General features: G+C 35.7%; 1 protein-coding gene across 2 annotated transcripts in view; it reads right to left on the bottom strand.

Moving 5' to 3' along the window:
• NAA15 (N-alpha-acetyltransferase 15, NatA auxiliary subunit) overlaps positions 1-21,106 on the bottom strand; it is a 41,905-nt gene that overhangs the window by 9,411 nt on the left and 11,388 nt on the right. The window contains exons 2-16 of one of the 2 annotated variants that reach the window (XM_074905073.1): positions 18,831-18,915; positions 17,854-17,958; positions 16,986-17,143; positions 14,340-14,474; positions 14,020-14,173; positions 11,477-11,596; positions 10,689-10,784; positions 10,446-10,552; positions 9,965-10,037; positions 8,002-8,171; positions 7,195-7,347; positions 5,343-5,471; positions 2,774-2,987; positions 1,386-1,579; positions 1,054-1,089 (exon numbers count right to left, since the gene is read on the bottom strand). In XM_074905073.1, coding sequence (XP_074761174.1) covers positions 1,054-1,089; positions 1,386-1,579; positions 2,774-2,987; positions 5,343-5,471; positions 7,195-7,347; positions 8,002-8,171; positions 9,965-10,037; positions 10,446-10,552; positions 10,689-10,784; positions 11,477-11,596; positions 14,020-14,173; positions 14,340-14,474; positions 16,986-17,143; positions 17,854-17,958; positions 18,831-18,915 — 1,929 coding nt within the window. The remainder of the gene's footprint in view (positions 1-1,053; positions 1,090-1,385; positions 1,580-2,773; positions 2,988-5,342; positions 5,472-7,194; positions 7,348-8,001; positions 8,172-9,964; positions 10,038-10,445; positions 10,553-10,688; positions 10,785-11,476; positions 11,597-14,019; positions 14,174-14,339; positions 14,475-16,985; positions 17,144-17,853; positions 17,959-18,830; positions 18,916-21,106) is intronic. The other variant, XM_074905074.1, reaches the window with a different exon arrangement.

Consider the following 21,106-nt stretch of genomic DNA (forward strand, 5'->3'; position numbering starts at 1 on the left):
CAGCAAATAACTGAGTTGAAGACAATGATGGACACTTTATGGAGATCCTGCCAACCCTATACTACAGCAGTTTTTGATATAAAAATTGCATTGTTTTTATGTGCTTGCAATACATCAGTCATAACTGTACACTTAAACTATTTGGAACCTATAATAAAACAGATTTTAAAACTATGCCTTTAATACCAAAGCTACATATCCAAAGAAGTCTAAGGGCAACTGTTTCAGGAAAACTGTTTGCAAGTGACCAGCTATGCCAGAAAGAGTCTTCTGGCACTAGGAACCAACTGAATTTGGAAGTGTCTATATGATGATTCTGATATTAAATTTGAAATATCATTAGGGAAGATTTGCCAAAGGAATGCATTATATGGCTGCAACTATTCCCTATAATCCTGGGGACTGCTTAGATTTTCCTGGGATATCCCATGACATCCAGAACTTGATTTCAGTACATGCCATTGTGACCATTTCAATCTTAACTAGCACTGCAATTAGAGTGTTGCTTCTTGTAACCAGTGAGGTAAACAATGGGAACACCAACAATATTCTTGAATGACTAGTTAGGTTTAAGTCACTTGCTTCCTGGCTACAGGGTGAAGTTCACTATCTCAGCTTTCAAGTATCATCCCCTCAAGAACCAATAATATTCACTGTATGTATAATGTGAAAATGCCAAATACCCTACCTATCAGTAGATACTATACTACTATTAGTATAAATTAATTTTTCCAGTTTCTATATTTTCTCATTATCTTTCCCCATTTCCCAAGTGTTTTCCTGCCCCTCAGAGGTACAACTTTTATCACAAGAATAATCTTCTGGGTCACCTCCCCTTTATATAACTCTACAGTTCTTAATCCAGATCTCAAAATTCATCTCAGTCTAGTCTACTACTATTTACTAAATAAAGAAGCTAAAGAGCTTCTTTATCTCCCTCCACCCCCCTTTCAAATCAAATTTATTCAGTGATTCAATGTCTCTTCTTTCACAGGCTGTCTATGCTTAATAAGTAAAAAATATTATGGGACATAAAGAGTGAATGATAATCACCTTACATACAGAATAGAAAGACTTCCATCCGATCAACTAGAAATAGGGTATAATCAACAAGTTAGTGCAATACACACATGAAGATAATTCCACCTGTAGCAAATGTCTATGACTTGAATCGCTGCCTTTGAGAACTAGGCAAAAAAGCTGTGATTTTATCATATTACTGACAGTATAACCAACAAACTACTCCCACTAAAGAATTTTTTAAAATGCTGCTGTGAAGCCATACAAAAAATAAACAAGTTATCTGAATGGCTTTCAAGCTGTATGTGTTCTCACTGTAACTCTTCTAGAAATTTCTATGACTTTATTATTACATTAGTAAGCACCTTTGCCAATTTCTCAGGGATAAGTTCTTCTTTCGGTCCTCCAATTTCTTCATCATCATCATCTTTCTTCTTTTTCTGATTCCTCTGTTGCTTCTCTTTCTCAGCATTCTTCTTCTCCTCCTCCAGCTGTGCTTTCTTTTGTGCTCTTCTCTGCTTATTTCGTAGCTTCTTTAGCTCCTTGTCAGACATATTCGCTGTACACACACAAAGGGCAAAACCAGACAATGTTGATGTCTAATATTAAACAGTCTCAATCAGTTGTCAGGCACCATCATCTTTATACCGTATCAACTAACTAGTAATGCTGCCACTACATTTGTAAAAGCTTATTTACTACTGATAGGTTACTTTACAGTCTACACTGCTGCTTCATAATTCACAGATTCCTTTGTGAAATCAGGGCAACAGGAATTAGAACAACAGTATAACATGCTGAAGATGGGACAAAGTAATTACTGCATGACTCTATAAATCCAGTGCCAGGAGTGAAAGTGCACACCAATACACATTGATTTATTCCTCAGGCATTACACAACCCACGTTATGTTTTGTACTAATTAAACGGTCTAACAAAAATAAGGTGAAATAGTCACACTTTGGCATAGACAGTTCCAGCTTTGCTTTTAATGCCCCACAGACATCTTACATTTGATTCATATTCAGATCCTCTCCTCCCTCCAATTAAAGCCTGGAGAATTAATTTAAAACGCATCAGAAAGTGGCTACAAGAAATTCTATTACACTTCTATTTGGCTTAATATGAACCTGAAGCCACACAAATGAATGGAGATGAGAAATATTAAAACTTGACAAAATCCTCTTGAAGAATTCAATAGCCTCTAATCATACCATTTGAGGTGCCCCGAGGCATAATCACTTAAGTTGCTCTCCAATTAGAGATGAAAGGGGGTAAAAAAAGAAGGAAATGGATGGATTTAAACATTATTTTTACATCAGAAGCAAGAGATGATAAAATTTAAGTTGCTACCTAGTCAAATTTTTGCATACTGATAGAAGGCTTAAAAAGAGCTACCACCAAGCACATGTGCTTCAATCTGTTATTTCATGGACCAGCAACCATGAGAATTCCATGTGTTCTCAGCCATTCCATAACACGAACATGTTTTTACTTAAAAAATATAATTGTCACTACAAAAGCCATCACTGTTTTATAATAACCAAAAATAGAACCACATGTATTAGTTTAACTTTCAGTTAGAATATCTACTTGACCATGCAGGCAAAATTACAATTTGTCTACTTTGAGTTGTGACAAAAGTCTTTATTTTTGGCTATTACAGTTGACAGCTGTAAGAATGCTGGATCTTCATAAAGTATCCACTAATTAGAGAAACTTGCATATTTAATAAATCCTGAGGGTTGAATACCTGTATCAGCCTCGTGTTCCTTATTTTCATCTGTTAAGGGATTATCGTGAAGTTTCAAATATATCTCTATGGCAATTCGTGCTGCTTTGAAGTAGAATGGATGTTGTCGAAGTACATCTTCTAGTTTTAACAAGTCCACATAAGACCTAAGGGTAATCTTCCTCATACAGTAAGTGTGAAAGTCAAACTGGTCATCCGTAATTTCTACAAAATGCTAACACAACATAACATAACATTACTGAGCAAGTATTAACAATCAGATACTAACACTGACTTTTTTAAGACACTCTCCCCAAAGGAATAATTTAGCAAAAGTCTGTTGTCTGACAAATGCACCCTAGCTTTTAGAAACATGAGTTAACCAAACCCTTCAAAAATAAAGTAATGATGAAAAGAACAGAAGGCGCCTTGGGTCACAACCAAAATTCACCCATTTCATAATCTCTTAGCAGTACTATTCTGCCAATTTGCCATTTGAGGGACAAAGGTTCTACATTCATTGTATTAAACAGCACTTGAAGAATTTTTCTTCTGTGAACTCCTCTAATTTTTTCAGTCAAAAGCATAATTTTGACTTCCATTAAATACTGTGGCAATGAATTCCACACTAAAATCATACATAGTGTGCGAAAGTATTTCCTTTTTGTTCAAGATCTGCTTTCCAAATTATTACACCTGATCCCTGCCTTTGAGAAGCAGTGAAAAGTCACTCCCCTCTTCAACTTCTCCACTGATGACCTCATACAACTTCAACCTAAACTCAGTTGTTGGTTGTCTAAGCTGAGGATAAAATACTAAGCATGACAAGCTAATTGCAATCTCTTCATGTCGAAGTTACTCCATGGCAAGTATTGTACTAGCACATTTTTAAAGAGGTGGGATATTCAGATGTAAACAATACCACACATTTATACAATGGGAAAAAAAGTACTTCTCCTCTAGTCACTTAATTCCCAATATTGTCCTTTTGACTGCTGCTCCACATCAACAGCAGTTTTTGCAGCACTGTCTACAATGGTTCCAGGATTTTTTTCCTGAGCAGCAATAATTCATGTAAGACCTTTTACTACTTATGCATAGGCAAAGAATTCTTCTTGTCTCTCTTTCACCAACTGCACTGTTCAACATTACATTTCATTCACCATTTTATCATTTAGTATTGAGACAGTGCAAACGTTGTCCTTGCACTCACTTTCTGTGCTCATTTACCTATATATTAAACAATGTAGACCCTAGACACCTTAGTAATCTCCATGATAAACTCATTTTCTTGTAAAAGCTGATTATTTGCTCCTAGTCTGTTTTTCTAGCCAGGAACTAGCTATTAAATTAATGAAATCAACTCTCCTTCTTTTTCTGAGATACTTTAAATACTTTATGGTGTGAAGGATGACATCAAAAGTGTTTCTGAAATCCAGAACACGTTTTATCAACTAGACTGCCTTAAGCATAACTGGCACCTCTAAAACATTTAAGATGCACTGCTTTTTCTTACAAAAGCTTTGCTGATGGTTTATGAATACAACATATTTGTCTATCTTATTTCTTATCTTTACTTACACCTTCAATCAATTAATCCAATAAATATAGTGACTTAATTCCTTAGAAATGTTTTTTAGGGTGGCCTAAGTCAGCTCTTCATTTGCTGACCTCTTCTGGTACCCAAGACAATTTAAAAGACTAGTAATTTCTTGCACAAATTCTTTTAAAAGGATTTGACACAAATTTATTTAAAGGATCTGTGTGAACAGAATGCGGTCCTGGTGAATCTTTGTCTTGATTTGTTCTAATCTGACAATATTCTATAGGCTAGTCCCCTCTGCAGAAAAGCATCAGCATTCAAATCTTAAGTCTGTCTATTTGCAGAGACATAGCTTCCTACTAAGTTCTCCTCTTTGAGCACTTTATCTATATTCTCAGTTGTCTGTTGTTTATTCTAGACCCTAATGTGCTTAAAAAACCCAAATCCATCTTATTTTTTTTAGAAGTTGTAAATGCAAATTTTTTTGTTTGACGATGGATCAGCATTTAATGTGCAAGCATCCCCCCTTTTTCAATACAATTTCTACTTTAAGAAGCCTTTATATTTCTAATAGCTTAAACTGTAGCTTAGTATTTTTTTTTTAAAGGAGACCATATTAAATATTTTTGATAGTGGTTTACATTTATTCTCTCCCTCTAAAATACAGTTGCTTAACAATAACCAAGGCAACACCTTTCCTTTACCTTACGGCTCAGCCATGTTCTTTTTTGGACTTAAAGTAGACATACTTTTGGTTTGTACCCAAATACCTATTTTTATATACCCTGCCAAAATAAGATTATTTTTGAGAGTTTTCTGTCCTTTCCTAGATCTTTAATGACTTTATAGAATCTCTTTATAACACACAGTTTACAATGGCATTTTAAGGAGGAAATGTCATTTAATCAACTTGCCAGTAGCCAACATGAAATGAAATCTTTCCTGAAGCTACATGAATTATACTCTTACTGCTCAGAAAGAAAACGTATCAGCACAGTAAACTTAAGCTAGGTTTTTCCAACCTAGGCAGTTTAACTAGATACGTACTCTCTCAATTTCATGGCATTTCTTAAGTGCTTCTCCGAATTTGTTCATTGCTTTGTAAGCTTGTGCACATTCTGTCTGAAACCACATGCACTGCATTTCATTCAAGTTCTCTACTGCCGAGGTTCCTTCCTAAAAGCAAAAGAAGCATTATTAAAAAAAAAAAGTCTCATTTAATTTGTTAACTGCCATTTCTTTTATCTTGTTCTAATTAAAAGCACAAATAAAGAGGCTATCAGAAGAATGCTAAATTTCAAAACTGGAGTTCTGAAAGTCAGAAACACCACAGTTAAGATGGACTCGCTTTGTTCATTAATCAAGAAAAAAATCCTTTATGTTCCACTTACTGGAAGAGTCAGAAATACACAATGAATAGCCAGATAGTGACCATTTAACTCTGGCAGTTTCTCATCTTCAGGGTAGGAGAGACATTCATTCAGTGTTTTTAATATTGTGTGCACAAATAACACATTGCAGCATGAAGAAAAATGGCAGAAAAGTTCTAGCATGTGGCATGACACAGACCTGCAGATTTTTATTTTTTTTTTTTAAAACTAGAACTGCCATCTGTGTCTTCCAGAGACCCACCAATTGAGCTATGTGTAGTAACAGGTTATTTCTTATGTGACCAGTACTACAGAGCAGGCAAAGCAAAAAGAATACTGGTGGCTTTGATACCTTCTGATTCAAAAAAAGAGATCACAGCTCTCTTTCAAATCTGGTATTTATATATACATGTATAGAGCTGTAGAACTTATCATATGCCTTTAAAGCTTAATAGCAAAGTCAGCTACTTGAGGTGGATGCAGCCATTCTGACTTTACTCTGATCCTGCAAAACCCAGGCTATTCAAAAATCATCCAAGAGCCAAGGCTGCGAAAATGACAGATAATATTTAAATGGAAGGGTAAGGAGAATGCCCCAAAATAAGAGAGAAATGCAGTCTTCAACTAGTCTGATTTAGGCAGCTCAAAATCAGAAAAAAATGTTAGTTCCATTTTTGTTATGTTTAATTTAGATCTTCTTATTGTTTTTCAGCTAGGAAGCTTGTATTTGAGCACAAGACCTAAGAGCAAAAGGAGATGAAGAAGATCACATAGCGCAACATCCAGTAAAATATATTTTTAAAGTTCAATTCTGGGCAACTGGCATGCTTGCTTTTTTGACATCATCTTAAAGCTGCTTAAGGCACAGAGAGGTCAATTAACCTAGATTCATAGCAGCTTTGCGTCAAAAACTCCACACAAAGCTACTGAGCTTATAAAAAACAGAACTCCCCTTCCCTCCATGTTTGCCTGCACACAGTCTCTGTTCCATTAGAAGATACAATATGCAGCTTCCCTTCAACACCCTTAAACACAGCCTTAGGGATAAAACCTTGTTCACAAAAGGAAGACACCTCAAGAAGCCTCTCACCTAGTAGCCACATGGAAATTTTCTTTCAAGGGAAGTCCAAATTCTCTAACTTACTAGCATTAGAAAAAAATAAGACACATGGGCAACTTTATCAGATCTTTCAAAGATCCTACAGAATCAACATTAAACCCAAAGGCTACTTTGAACAAACAATTTTCTGAGAAGTTGTCTCTAGAACAGGCACGCTGTCTTTTTCTTACCTGGCAAAAATGATCAAATTCAAGCTTCAGAGCTATCGCCTAATACTATGGAATCATGCTTATCTAAGATTAATTCAAACCCCAATACTGACTACCATTAGTGAAGCAAACAATCACAGCTGCTCTGAAACAGAACTTAAAGATTATAGTAAAGCTGAGTGGAAAGCTAACACAAAAAGTTATTCCACAGGGCATTAGGCCCACATTATTCAAAAGAGCTATAGTTAAATGCAACAAACCCTTGTAAACTTAGAACACATTTCTTCTGCTTCTTTAATGGAGTTCGCTTTCAACATATATTTTGCACATTTGGAGTTGATAAATCTGTCTGCTGTGTCCAAAGCCTGAGCCTCATCCATCCACCTTGCAGCTTCTTTAATATTTCCAGCATGCTTAAAGAGATAGAAATTCAAGTTAGTCAGTAGTAATAAAATCTGCATGCTTTACCTACTCAATGATTAATTACTTATTTTTTTAGACTTTTTTGAATAAATGGCTTTCTTTAGAAAAGCAACAAATCTTTATATTAGAATATTAGAAAAATTACTTTCCCTCAGTATAGAATTACAGGTCTTTTGGCAGTAGATGTTTTTCCTGAAAATTGATTAAAGGACACTTTGGATAATCCCATTCTGATACAATACCAAAGTGTAGTTGAGAAATTGTTTTTAAGTAGTTAAAAAAATGGGGAGGTAAGAACAGGTGGAAGACATTTAAAACATCAACTAAATTTATCAGTTGATTTTTAATGTGAAAAATATAATTGTAAGCTGAGAATTCATATTTTGCAGTATATTTGGCCTTTACTGACTTAAAAACCTTCACAAGGGCTTATTCATATGCAGTAGAAAACTCAAGCAGCCAAACAATGCCCTTATCTAGAAACTCATTAAAATTCACTAAGTAATCTTCCATGAATTCTCCATGTGTCTTGCTTAACACTTCAATGTTCACATCAAAACCATTACAGATAAGTGTATGTAAAAGTATCTCATCATAACAATCAAATAAATAACCTCTGGTCACTAAGAGTAAGCCAAACTTACCTTATAGATTTTTGCCTTCACAAGGAAGAGTTCTATCAAAGTGGGAGTACTTTCTATAGCAGCATTTATATATTCTAGAGCCAGGGATGGCTGTCCAATTTTATCATAATGTTGAGCCAAATAATACTGGACCCAGAGTAAAGTGGTTGGAGGTTCTTCTTTACCATCATCTGGAGGGAGAAAAATGGAGGGATTTTTTTGTTTAGTGTAATTAAAACAACATGCCAGAAGTGGAGTGCTATGAATACAATCACTGAAGAGAATTCTGCCCCTGTAGTGGGCTGTCACACCACACCTGGGAGTGCTTCCGAACACCTGGGTCCAGGTAAGACTCAGAAGTCAATGGACTATGTGTTCGACAAGACCGGCATATATACTGTTCCCTTCTCACACTAGTTTTAAAGGAAAGGAAAAGTGAGTTAGTGGGTCAGAAGGGAGTTGCACTCTGTTCCAACTAGTCCTAGGGCAGCCAGATGTGCAGTGCACGATGTAGAACTCTTACTTAAAACTGTTTTAGATGAAGGGTATAGCAAAGAGTCCTGCTAAGCATAAAAGTTGCACAGTACACAGTAAAAGGATTTCTGTAAAAGTTGCACAGTAGAAGTATTTCAGCACATTCAGCATTTATGTTTTCAACCCATAGACCTGAATATTTTGAAACAAAACATGCTATCTGTTCCAAACCCTAGCTTTAAAAAGACTTTCTGTCTCCACCTTTGACAAATTTATCATCATTATTCACCTAAATGTATCCTAGGAGCTCTGCTTGAAATCCAAAATATTACCAAAGTGTTGAAAGTTAAGTTCACTACTCAATTCTGACTATGAAGCAGAGTACCTTGAAAGGGGAAAAAAAAAAAAAGAGAAAAATAAAAAAAAAAGGATGTGGTAGCTCTAGCCCTGTCAAAAGGTTCTGGTTCTTCAGATTATGATATAATTTAACCATGCAATTATATGCATTTCTTCATTTTAAGGTAGCACAAAATGATTTTTACTTGAATGAAATTTAATATCAAAGCAAATATATAACAGTAAACCATTTTCTTAAACCAGAAAAGAACTAATGTGTTTGAAGGGCTTGGACAAATTTAAACAGGTATTAAATAACTATACTGTAGCCTGTAGCATTAAATTCAAGACAGCTTAGATGAGAATTTCATAATGAAGTACTGCATTAATGTTTCTGCAAAGCAGGGAAATAACTGGTTATAACTTCAATAAAATTGTCTTTAATAATTAGGATTACCCTGTAAAGTTTTAATTTACGTTGTCATTCATGCTACCTTGATGATTACACCATTACAATCCATCTATAAAGCTTTCAAGACTGCTCTCTGTTGATATTCTATGCAGAGAAGATTTTTCTTGGGAGATTTTCTGTTACAAAGCCGTTGGACAAATGACTCAAAAACCATCATAAATCTACCAGAGAGGAAACTATGAAGCCTGGATTCAATACATATAGAACCATACCTCAAAACAAAACAGCTGTCAGTCAAAACCTGGAAAACATTTTTTCTCTCAAGCAAATCCCCCAAGAACACAAAATCCAGCCCCCACCAAAAGCTCTAAAACTCCTTCCCACTGAAGATTGTGCTATCAGTATCTACTCCCTTATGTTTGATATTTCTGTAATTAAAGATTTAACCTAGCTTTCAAAGTTCAGTTTCCTGAACAATGAGAAGCTCAAGTCTTGAAAATAAAATACTTGAACTCAAAACTGCAAAGAGATGACCAAATTTGTAGATCACAGAAAAATTTTTAGAATAACTAGATTTTCAATACAGACTTTACATCTGACAGCTTAAATCCATTCCAAGGATAGCTATAGTTCAGTTCTGTCTTAGGGACAAAAACACATCATCTCGATTTCTTCACTCCCCACTGATTACCCCACCTCTGAATGGTCATGTAATGCTTACCAGGCACTACTTCCATGAAATATGACAGTCTTAGCACTCACCATTTGGGTTAAATAACCTGCAGCTTCTTAAAGAGGTTTCATAACCTATCACGAGCTCTTCTATGATTGCCACCTACACATGCAAGACAAAACAAAAACAAAAAACAAACTGTGGGCAAGATGTTATTTTAACTTAAACTACTCGGTGTTAACCCAAACTAGTTATTATTGATAAGAGTTCTGCAATATCCTGAATTACGATACATATGGGAATACACTCAGTCTTACCTCTCTCGGATTAAGACCAAGCCTCCCTTGGTTAACACTTATGAAGCTTATAATTAGTAAACCCTAGTTTTCTGTATTTAGACAAGGCTATGTATGCTTCTACTTGTTTTTTTTTTTTTTTCTAGATATACTAGATTTTTTTCTAGATAAACAACAGTACTGATGGAGTGAGAGCTGAAAAAAAGTTTCTTTCATCTCTTTAATGCATGACAGCTGCAAGACAGAACATGTAAGAAGTGGGCAGAAAACCTACCTTCTCCTTGTCTTTATATAATGACCTCAAAGTATTGAAGACTGGTGGGCAACCTTTGCTGAAATTCATCCTTAGAAACTTGTCCAGACATTCCTTAAACTTTTCACCTTGAGAGGAAAAAGACCTGTTGATTTTGTTTTACCACACATTACTCATCAATTGTGGACTGTTTATGCTGTTAAAACATTAGTATCTAAGAAACACAAGTGTTGATCACTACCTGTTCAGCAAAAATGCACTTACCCGACAAAAAATTTAATGGTAATCTTCTTGGAACTAGTCCCCTGGGGTATTTAGTCCAGGCCTCTTCATAGATCTTTAGCCTCTCCATCATATTAGCTGGAACAGAATTTTAGAGTTTACTTTTTTCCTTCCTTGTTGGCAAGAAGGGAAAGCAGGGCTGAGAGGTGGGGAAGTGATTTGTATCTGGTTTAAAAAAGAATCAGAATGTATAGCAACTAATGGCTATGCACTTCCTAAAGAACATGAATTTCCATCCTACTCTTTTTAAAACTGCCATACTAAATGATTTCAGATATTCAGCATCTGTAAATTCCTCTTCCAGCAAGGGAAGACTAACTGCTTATCTCTCATCTTAAAAAGAGTTCCTGCCTTACTGCTGTGCTAAAATCTTCAACAAAAGAAACCATTCAGGAAAATCTTGCCTGTTTTTCCAAAACCAGTATTCCCTACAATATAGGTTGAGATAACAGACAGTAAAAGAAAAAAATCTAAATTAAAACTGTCTTTTAAGAAACATTTCTCTTCTTTTAACCATGTACAAAGATTACCGCATTTTTTTGTTGTTTTGGTTTTAAATGAGACAGGGTGACAACAATACAAGAAATGCTTCCAGCTTTTCTTAAAAAAACCCATGACAATATGCACACGCTATGACTAAAAAGCAAAACTTAAATGGGGACATTTTTAAAGAATAGTTTTGGTATTTAAAGCAATACAAGTTTCTGATACATATATAAATTCCAAATGTGCAGAACGAGCTTATTTACTACAACATATCAAATCATTACCTGGTTTAAGTGCCTTTTCTAGGCCTTTGTAGTAGGCCCAGTTCTCAGGATTTCTTTCTTGCAATCCTTTGTAGACTTCAACTGCTTCATCAAGTCTTCCAAGCTGAAGAAGGAGTTCTCCTGTGTGAAATCCAAGAAGTTTTAAATTAAGGTAACAAGATACTGAAGCAGCGTAATATTAATCATCTACAGTAAAGTTCTGATAATCCTTAACTCCATGTAGATTCTAATTTCTTAGAAAAAAATATCACAGTGGCATGAAACACTAGCTGACAGATATGCTTCTACTTTGACAATAGGTGCAATTACAGTAAGATGCTACAACTCAGCCAATAACTCTTGAAACTTACTTGAAAAATTAACGTTAAAAGATGCATGTGTTTTTCCCTCACTTACTGAAATAACTGGTTACTTTAAGCGCAGTTTTTACTATGGAAGACAATTAAAAGCAGTACATGATATTTTATATAACATCTTGAAAACCAAACTGAAATTGCACAGCTGCAAATAAAAGAACAGTTCTTCAGCCTGGTAATTCATAAAACTTCAAGTTTTTAAATCAAGTCATTGATCTGATTAATGAATTCTCAAGATTTTGCAAGCAAGTTTCCTTTTAAAGATACTTCATTACAAGATACAGCTGCTTCTAACAACTGTGTAGAACATCTCTGTTGATGCTGGAATTGCAACTGAAGTCAATTTCCCATTTTACAATGGGAAAACATTTTACAAAGCTTTGCTATCAACAAATGTTAGGCACTAAAAGATTACACATCAGGAATCATACAGTGTCATTCTAGATTAAGTAAGATTTTTCTCATCTGGTTTCAAGAGGAAAACACGAGTCCGCACTACCTCCCTTCTTCCCTATGTCATTCAACGGACACGTAGCTTTGTCAAGAGATGCTGCTTCCCAACAGATAGGATAACTTGAGGACAACATAAAGTATCTAATGTCAGGGAAAACATCAGTAGTTTACTCAATGAGAATGACAGAATCTGGAAAGTAAACCTAAATTCTTTCTCTGAGGTTAAAGTTATGATTTTTATCTACTGGTGGCAAATGCCAATACTATTTTCAGTGTTTCACATCTGTACTTCATCCACAATGGCATTCGAACATGCACTTAGAATTCATAGACAACACTCATTTATTAGCAGGCTCTTCTGTAGTATGCACAGCAGTTAAGCTAAACCTAACAACACAACAGCTGTGCCCCCCCCAAATTAATTGTACCCTGTTGAAAGTGCACAGACTGCAAAGAGTATTTCCACCCTTTTTCTGGTAACTTGCTAGAAGGTTGTGTGGTTTTGGTTTTTTGTTTGTTTGTTTTGGGGTGGTTTGGGGTTTTTTTTGGTGGTGATTTTTTTTTATTTGTTTGTTTTTGCTGGTGGGGTGGGGTTTTTTTTAAAGTCCTATTTGAAAATCCTATTTCGGTACCAGCCTTGGACCTTCATCAAAAACTTAAGAACACAGAGGATGGCAAAAACCCTTTCAGATAAAAGATGCCATAAAAAAACACCCCTACCCCCAAAACCAAAACTCCCACTACTATGTTTGAAAAATGGTCTCTCGTAGTGTAACCTCTACATCCATTTCTATTTATATTTATATGCAAACCAAATAATGTATTCAGCAACCATGGAGATTCACCTGTAATCATTTTCCTTGAGAAAGTATGACACAACTTCCATAATGCTGTCACTACTCAATTCTAGGTTCTTTTTGCAAAACGGTGAGATTATCATAAGCTGAAACAGGGAGCTAGCTACAACATCTGCATGAACAGTACTATAAAGTTAAAAGATTTCTTTTTTTTTTTGTTGCTTCAAGAAATCATCCAATTAGATTCCAGTGTGGGCCATGAACAAACAGTACCTTCGATAGATTGGAAGTTTCACAGGAGGACTGTACAAGCATGAAGCAGAAGAGGAACAAAGCATGCTTTGAAAAAGTGCACCTCTTAATACAGCTGTAAGAATGAACTTCTACCACTCTGCAATTCTAGCTATGGAAGAAGATACAGTATTATACTGCTGTGTTATAATATTACACACCAAGATCATACTAATACAGTAACAGAAGCCTGCATTGGGTTGCCCAGCTAAAGAGCTTATTTCCATACACTGCACGAGTGACTGAGTACAATTCTACTTCAACAAAGACAATTCTTTTTCAGCAAGCGGTCTCCCTGTCAGGATCACTATCAAACACGTAATAGCATGGGTCTGGGTACACTACCCAAACAGAATTTCAGGACACCAATTCAGGATCATCTGTCTGAAATGCTCATAAGCTCAAAAGTTTCAGAAGAGTACGTCTTTACTCTATCAATGTCTTACTAACCTGGAAGAAGAGAATGATAGGGACTGAACAGCTAACTGAACAGCTTCAAAACAAGCAGTCCTTTACCATGCAGAATTCAATATATCAATCAAAAAAAACCAAATCAAAGATGAAGCTCCAAAAGATGGGAAAAGCTGATGGTACAGGCATTCCATTGTATATTATGTGTATAAATGTATCTTCAGAAAGTAATTACCTTTAGTTTCTTCAACAGCCAGTTTATCACAGATCTGTTTTTCATAAGTACAAAGATGCTCTAAGGCTTCTTTGTATAGTCCTGCCTCCCGGAGGACTTGATTTTGATATAGCAGCAGCTCACTGTACTCATAGTCCACTTTATCAGGTGATGTCTACAGAAGAGAGCAAGACCCATGATTAAATTCCGCTTTCTACAATGCATTTGGGATGTAATTCATTCGTAAGAAACTGGTTAAGTTTTCACACCATGAAAGGAAGCAGTGTTTTAGTTTTGGCTTAAGCAGCAAACCATACAGGAATTTCATGTTTTCCTCTTACCTGCTGTGTCTTCCTAAATTCCTCTAAAATTTTTGCTGCCATTTCGTAGTCTTCCAGCAGATGGTAAGCAATAGCATAACCAATCCACGATGCTCGCTGTGCAGGTCGGAGCTGAAGCAATTGGTATCTTGTTTCCTGCAAAAAGGTAGCTACTAATTTTCCTGACTTTATTCTCATGCTCTGTAGAATCCATTAGGCAATATTCTGTTGTCTTCAGCATTTTAATATTTAAGGAATGTCACTAAAAATTGGTTTTCTAATGCAAATGTATTTTTTTAATCAAAAGGAAGAAGAAAAAAAAAAACTTTAACACACTATTATGGTCTTAACTGAATAAAAAAACAAATGCACACGAAAACACATCCTGTCCAACTGATTACTGATGAGTCAGACTAACTTTGTTAATGTATGACACACATGCTTTTCCTGTCTTACCACTTATGAACAGAATGCAGTTAAGGATACTTTGGTTTGAGTTGCAGGAACATTTACAAGTGTATCAAATTCACCTTGGAAGTACATAAATCCTTACAAGTGTTGTTAGGCAAAATAGGTCATACAAGTGCATCCCTATTCTTTGGCAAGATGTTAATTACAGCTGGAAGATGCAACAGATTTGCTTGGTATCGTGCTGTTTTAATCTGAGAGAAAAGTTATTACTTGTTTTGTTACAGACTCCTGAAAGGCATCATCAGGTAATTTAAAATAAAGGCCAAAAGTTACTACCTACTAAAAAAGCCCAAACAGCCAGAAGTAGGGGTTAACAAAGAACTAAAACTACTTATGGCAGTTTGACTAGAATGAAGATCACTAAAAATATTATAAAGCAGGAGAGAGTAGAAGAGAAGAAAAGAAGCACCCCACAACCTTATTCCTGGTTTTAAGAGTAAATTCACACTCTTCAGAAACCAGCATATCATCAGTCATGAATTACTGACTTTCAAGCATGTTAACATTTAGTTCTTAAGGCATGCTATAACCACGTGTTCCTTGTATGTTGAGCAATTATGCATTTGTATTCACATTTATCCAGAGGCCAAGAGAACATATATTTGCAAATGAATTTTGGCACCTATGCTAAGTTTTGGCTGTCTTGTCTCAGCAAGACAGGAGTCAAATTTCTAAGTTACTAATATGAAAAAAACAGTGATTAAGAAGTGTCCTAACTCAGGAATAAGTTCATAGAGAACCTACATTCCACACAGCTCTGAAAACAAAACTTGTTCTTGGCATACTAACATTATCCTAATTCAAAAAGGAAATGATCTATGAAAACACCAACTAATCTGTTTTAGCAAGTGCAACTTTAAAGGTGCAAGGAAAACCTGGAAAGATAAAAACCTGACCTAAAATACTATCCAAGGTCTCTCAGGTAAAAATCTCAAAGACTTTTTTTTTCCAGAGAAAAAGAATAGCTTATTACACAAGTCTACATCAGCTGAAAAACAGACATAAAAATGTAGTTCAAGAAGAACTGGTTTGTTTTTTTTTTTTTCAATTAATCGATGTTTGAATTACAAATATTTAGGGTAACCATTGTCATCTTTCCCTGGATGGCACAGTACAAAACAAACAAGTCTTCTATAGGATTAGATAGAACAATGACTAAGTGAACCACACATTGATTATGGGCAGCAACTACAACTTTGCTCAAACCATGTAAACATCTTCGCAATATGCATACTAAACAGAAGCTGCTACTTTTTTAAGAAATAAAGGTATTGGCAAGCTAGACATTAGCTCACAATTCAAGATGACAAGGGGAAAAAAAATTACCAAACTACAGTAGGAGTAGCATTTATAGAGAAGTCAACAGGAAGTTTGTATTTTTCTTTTAAGTATCACAGCCATGATACTACCACCTCAAAACAGCTGGTTAGCATGAAACAACATCTCACATGGCAAATACAGACAACAAGGCAGCAAATAACTGGGTGCTGCAGCAACAAGCACAAAGAGGGTTCTAACTCCAGTTACCAAAATGCATTCAGCTTTACTACAAAATAAATAGAAGAAAACAAGACTGTAATCTAAACAGTTTGAGTATTAAATCAAGAAAGGAGAGGAATACTCAAGAATTCTGATCCACAGTCTTACAGCTCACAGGAAACGTAAGGAAGTATTTGGACTCAAAGGAGCTGTCACAAATGCCTAGGATGGCTGGGAAGCAAAATACAATGTTTCATGCAGCATACTGCTTGCTTTGCATTGTTATCCACTGCCAAAAGAAAACTGGTGGCCACTGATTTTAAGAAGGAGGGTATATGGTAAAAAGTTATTAAAAAATAGAAACTCTTTTGGATGAATAACAGTCATCATCTGAACACATCACCTTTTACCTTCAGGAATCCTTCCAAGAAAATAATAAAAAGACAGGGTATTGTCTACAGCTGGATAACACAGCATTAAAAAAAGACAAACAATTCTGCAGTCAGCTGAAAGAATAATTTCATATGCCATTAAATCTGTATACTTTATAGAAATTGCTCAGTAGCACATCTGTTTTTACTTTCATAAAGTACTGAGTAGTACATAGTTTTAACACTTTGGATCTAACTGCATATTTTTTTAAAGTGTCATTAAACAATTGGCTACCTTTGCCGCAGTTCCCTGGAAGCTGATAAAAAATGCAGTATGTATACTTACCCTGTAACCTTCAAGATCCCTCATTTGAATCTGTAGCAGAGAAAGATCTCTCAAGATCTGAAGATTGTCTTTGTCCCATTTCAGTGCATTTCTATAACATTTGATAGCTTCGTCATACTTCTTGTCTGACCTCTGAAGAAGGCCATAAACATGCCAACCTGAAAAACTCTGTTAAGGATTCTACTGAATTTGAGCAGGAAGAAAACTAGTGAATTTGGCAGTGACAGAACAGTTGGTAAAAAGCTCTCAAGTTGTCCTACAAACAGGCAGTAACATCATTACAATTCTTTTCCTCAGCTGTACAAAGAAACTGCTGGCAAACTGAAGAAGGAGAACTATTTGTCAATTATATGTACAGGGTGCATATAATATGCTGTAAACTATTCCCCTGGTACCTGAAAAGTACAAAGTAATATGATCTCTGAAAAAACTATAAAGCTTAAACACATTTTTGAGTAAGGGCTTATATTAGCCAACTGAAGTGCTTCCACTTCCTGCATTCTAAGTTTATGATGAGTCCTTATCAATGCAATGGCAACTACTAATGTTTTTAAACCAAATCACATCCTTAAAGTCCTAGTTCAGCCCATCACAGGTTTAGAGTTGCAGCTTAATGATAAAAAAAAATTATACAATGCAAGCCAGAATAATATTTGAGCTAACTGCAACTGCAGGGATAGCTGCAAAGCACCTGCCCTTTGGATAGCTCAGACAAAAGATTCTCATGTATTGGACACAAAATTTGAAATTCTGAAATTCCACTTTGAAGCCTAAGGGCACTGGCTTTTGTTGCAATTCTATATATCAAGTAGTTGTAGAAATAAACCTTTTCCATTCATAAGTGAAAGCCCTGTTTCAGAAAGGATACAGACATGACTCTTCAAGTCATTCCTTAGGCCTCTACGCACAAGTTCATAAGCTTCCTCTTTCTTCCCTAGACAGTTTAATGTTAGTCCTTTCATTGCCAAGGTTTCTAAAAAAAAAAAAAAAATTCAATAAGTATCAGTTACTCATTTTCATAGGTTTTTAGCTTAATATAGCAACTCTAAATATAGTATAAACGCAAATTTAGACTCAGTTATCAGCATCAAGATTTGGCTTTTTTTTTTTAAATGGAAAACTATACTGGAAGATTATTCACTTAAGTATATCACACATGACAATTTACTTCATTAATTACTTTCACCAAAAAGTGAAGCAGCGGTTATTTTAAAGGCACTAAAAACTGTCTGCTCTACAAACATTTTGGAGAGAGATTTTTTTTTTTTACTGTAAAGGAGTTTTATAACTACTGAAATATTTATTCACAACATCAAGACTTCCACATAGCCAACCGTGCCAAAATAGTTGGCAAGAGAAAAAAAAAAAATTTCTGGACAGCGGAAGGAAACTCTCAACTCAGTATTAAGAACCAATTGAAAATTCAGCAAGGGACAAACACCTCCTTCCTCTTTTACTGTAAGACTATTCCTTCAGAAAAAGTAGCAGACCACGGAACTGAGGGACATACAGTGCTGAACAATATTCAGTCTCTTCCTTCTGTCTTTCACTTCTATGTGAGTGAATAACAATTTCCCCTGAAAAGTGATTTAAGCAATACATACTTGTATCAAGAAACTTGCACCATGCTATAATGAACGAACTTGCAGCACAAAGAAAGAATGGTGAGCTACGACTATGGACCAGTCTTTAAAATGACCAATTTTACCAACAGTAAGTACTTAACATGGTGCAGGTTTCTGGACACTCTTACTGGTTTATGGACTATAAATATAGAACTGACAAATTATTACTCTATCCTAAAGTATAAGGGGGAAAAAGAGCACATGCCATTTGAAAACTTACCTCCATGTTCTGCAAACTTTGGGTTAGAAAGGATCTGTTTACAGAACTTCAGCCCATTTCTATACTGCTTATGCTCGTAACACCTCTGTTGAAGAAGAATAGAGTACATTTATTCCAAAAATTTAGAATGAAAGTATTTCTGCACCCCCAAAATTAAGCATCAGTGCAGCTAGGGTTTTTGGAAAATGTACTAGTATTTTAATGAACCCTGTTTAATGAGCTTCCTGTGATTAAAAATTCTTTCCATCACCAGGTAAAATAGTGTATATTAGTTAGTAAGAACATGAATTTAAATGTATAACTGAAGACATACTATCATACACCAATTTCTCAGGTAAGATACCACAGCAAGTGTAAGTGCCTACAGAAATTCAACTTCCCTTTAATATAAAAGCAAACCTAATGTTGTACCATATCTTGGTAAGCATTTAACTCACTTTGGCTCAATTATCTTTCACAGAAACACCACGAGACAACCTCCAACCACCATACAGACAGGGAAGAAAACTAAATCACTGGAACTTCACTTAAACTGCCTCTGAAATCAGTCTCTTACAATCAATTTGAATACCACATGTATCTCATATGCATCCAAACTTTTAAAACTGGCATATACTAACATTATCTTGCCATACTGGAAATTAAAACATTCCTCTATACAGTTTTATTAAATCCAACTCTAATGATTTGCTTCTGTTTCAAGTCTCATTTCATTATGCAAGGCAATTGCAATGCAAAATGGCACACAGCATGAACTTTTAAAACCAGTTTTAGTATTTTACTTCTGTCAATCCACTCTCTGTGCTAGTCTTTAAACAGAAGCCAAAGGAGGAAGTAATGTTGTAAACACCAGTTCATACACTTTAAGTCACTTAAGCAAATGCTAGGAATTTCTTAGGCTTCATTTTACTGTAATACCAGTGCCCCAACTTCAGTACAGGAGTGAAGAAACACATGTTGCTTTAGCACAGACACAAATGGTATGGTAATTAGAAAGTCATTCGTAAAAGGATCTCACTGACTCTAGTTGACCAGTTCTGGTGGCAGGATGGCTGACAGGAGTGTAAAATTGGGTACAGCCAACATGTTTTCAAGTCCTTCTAAATAATCTGTTGCTCAGGATTCCACCTTTCCTGGTGCTGCTCCAAATTAACTATGCAAGAGCAGTCGTAAGCACATATGGTCACCATTTGTCCTCTAATCACTCCCATGCAAAAAAGTTAGGAGAGGCAAACCCAACAGGTCTTCCCATCAAGCAGAAAGTTCTAAAAATAAAACTTTAAAAAGAGTTACATGAATGTTACTGAAATGCTTAAAAAAAGAAAATGGCATATCTCCCTCAACTTCTCTGTTTTCCATTGCTTTTGTATCATGAAAGGTGCTGTTCAGTGACAAGTTTTCTATTCCAAAGCACAAATGGAACTACCAATAATAAACTTCAAAGGTGTAAAAAACCAGTATACCACTAAGTGGATGTATTATTTTCTAGGTACTAAAGTCATATGGCTGAAATATCAAGGCTGAGGAGCAAGAGGCAACACAAACCAAGGATCTTGCTCCCCCGATTCTATCACCACCATTTGGTAAAAAGTAATCATGGGAAAGGAAAGAGGAGGAGGAGGAGAATGATGATGCTCAAAGAGAGCATCCAAAGCAAGATGGACTCAAAGAGGAATGTGGCAACTGAAGAATGATAAAATGGTATGGATTGGAAGGGACCTTCAAAGATCATCTAGTCCAACAGCACATGAGCAGGGACATCCTTCACTATATCATGGTTGCACAAAGCCCTGTCCAACCTTGACTTTGAACACTTCCAAAAGACAACTCCCTCTGTCTCCAAGGACAGGAGGAGTTAGCTGGGCAACCACTTAGCAAAGGAAGATTAAGGGTTAGGTAAGAGGAAATCTCTATAGGCATCTTTTTTATTAAACTTAACTGGTTATGATTTACACCTTTTAGTCATTACCTGCTTTCAAGTAGCCGGCTGGGTCGCTTTAATGAGCTGCTGGTCAGAGCTGACAGAGAGCTTACAGGTGACAACACAACACGATCAAGTCTTTTTTTTTTTTAAATTTCAGTCATCAGTCATGAAAGTTACCACCCAGGCCTCCTCCCTGAAAGTAGAGCTGCTATTTGCTCCCACCTAGGTAGGTGTGAAAGCGGCAAAACCTGTCACAAAAGTGGTGCAGCCACAGGAACTTAAGAATGTGTCTCCAGTGTAAATAAGGCACTGTCACAAGCAGGAGGGGAACTCTGGGGTTTCTCAATGTGCC

This window comes from Athene noctua, chromosome 4 (genome assembly GCF_965140245.1).
Source record: "Athene noctua chromosome 4, bAthNoc1.hap1.1, whole genome shotgun sequence".
Taxonomy (NCBI): domain Eukaryota; kingdom Metazoa; phylum Chordata; class Aves; order Strigiformes; family Strigidae; genus Athene; species Athene noctua.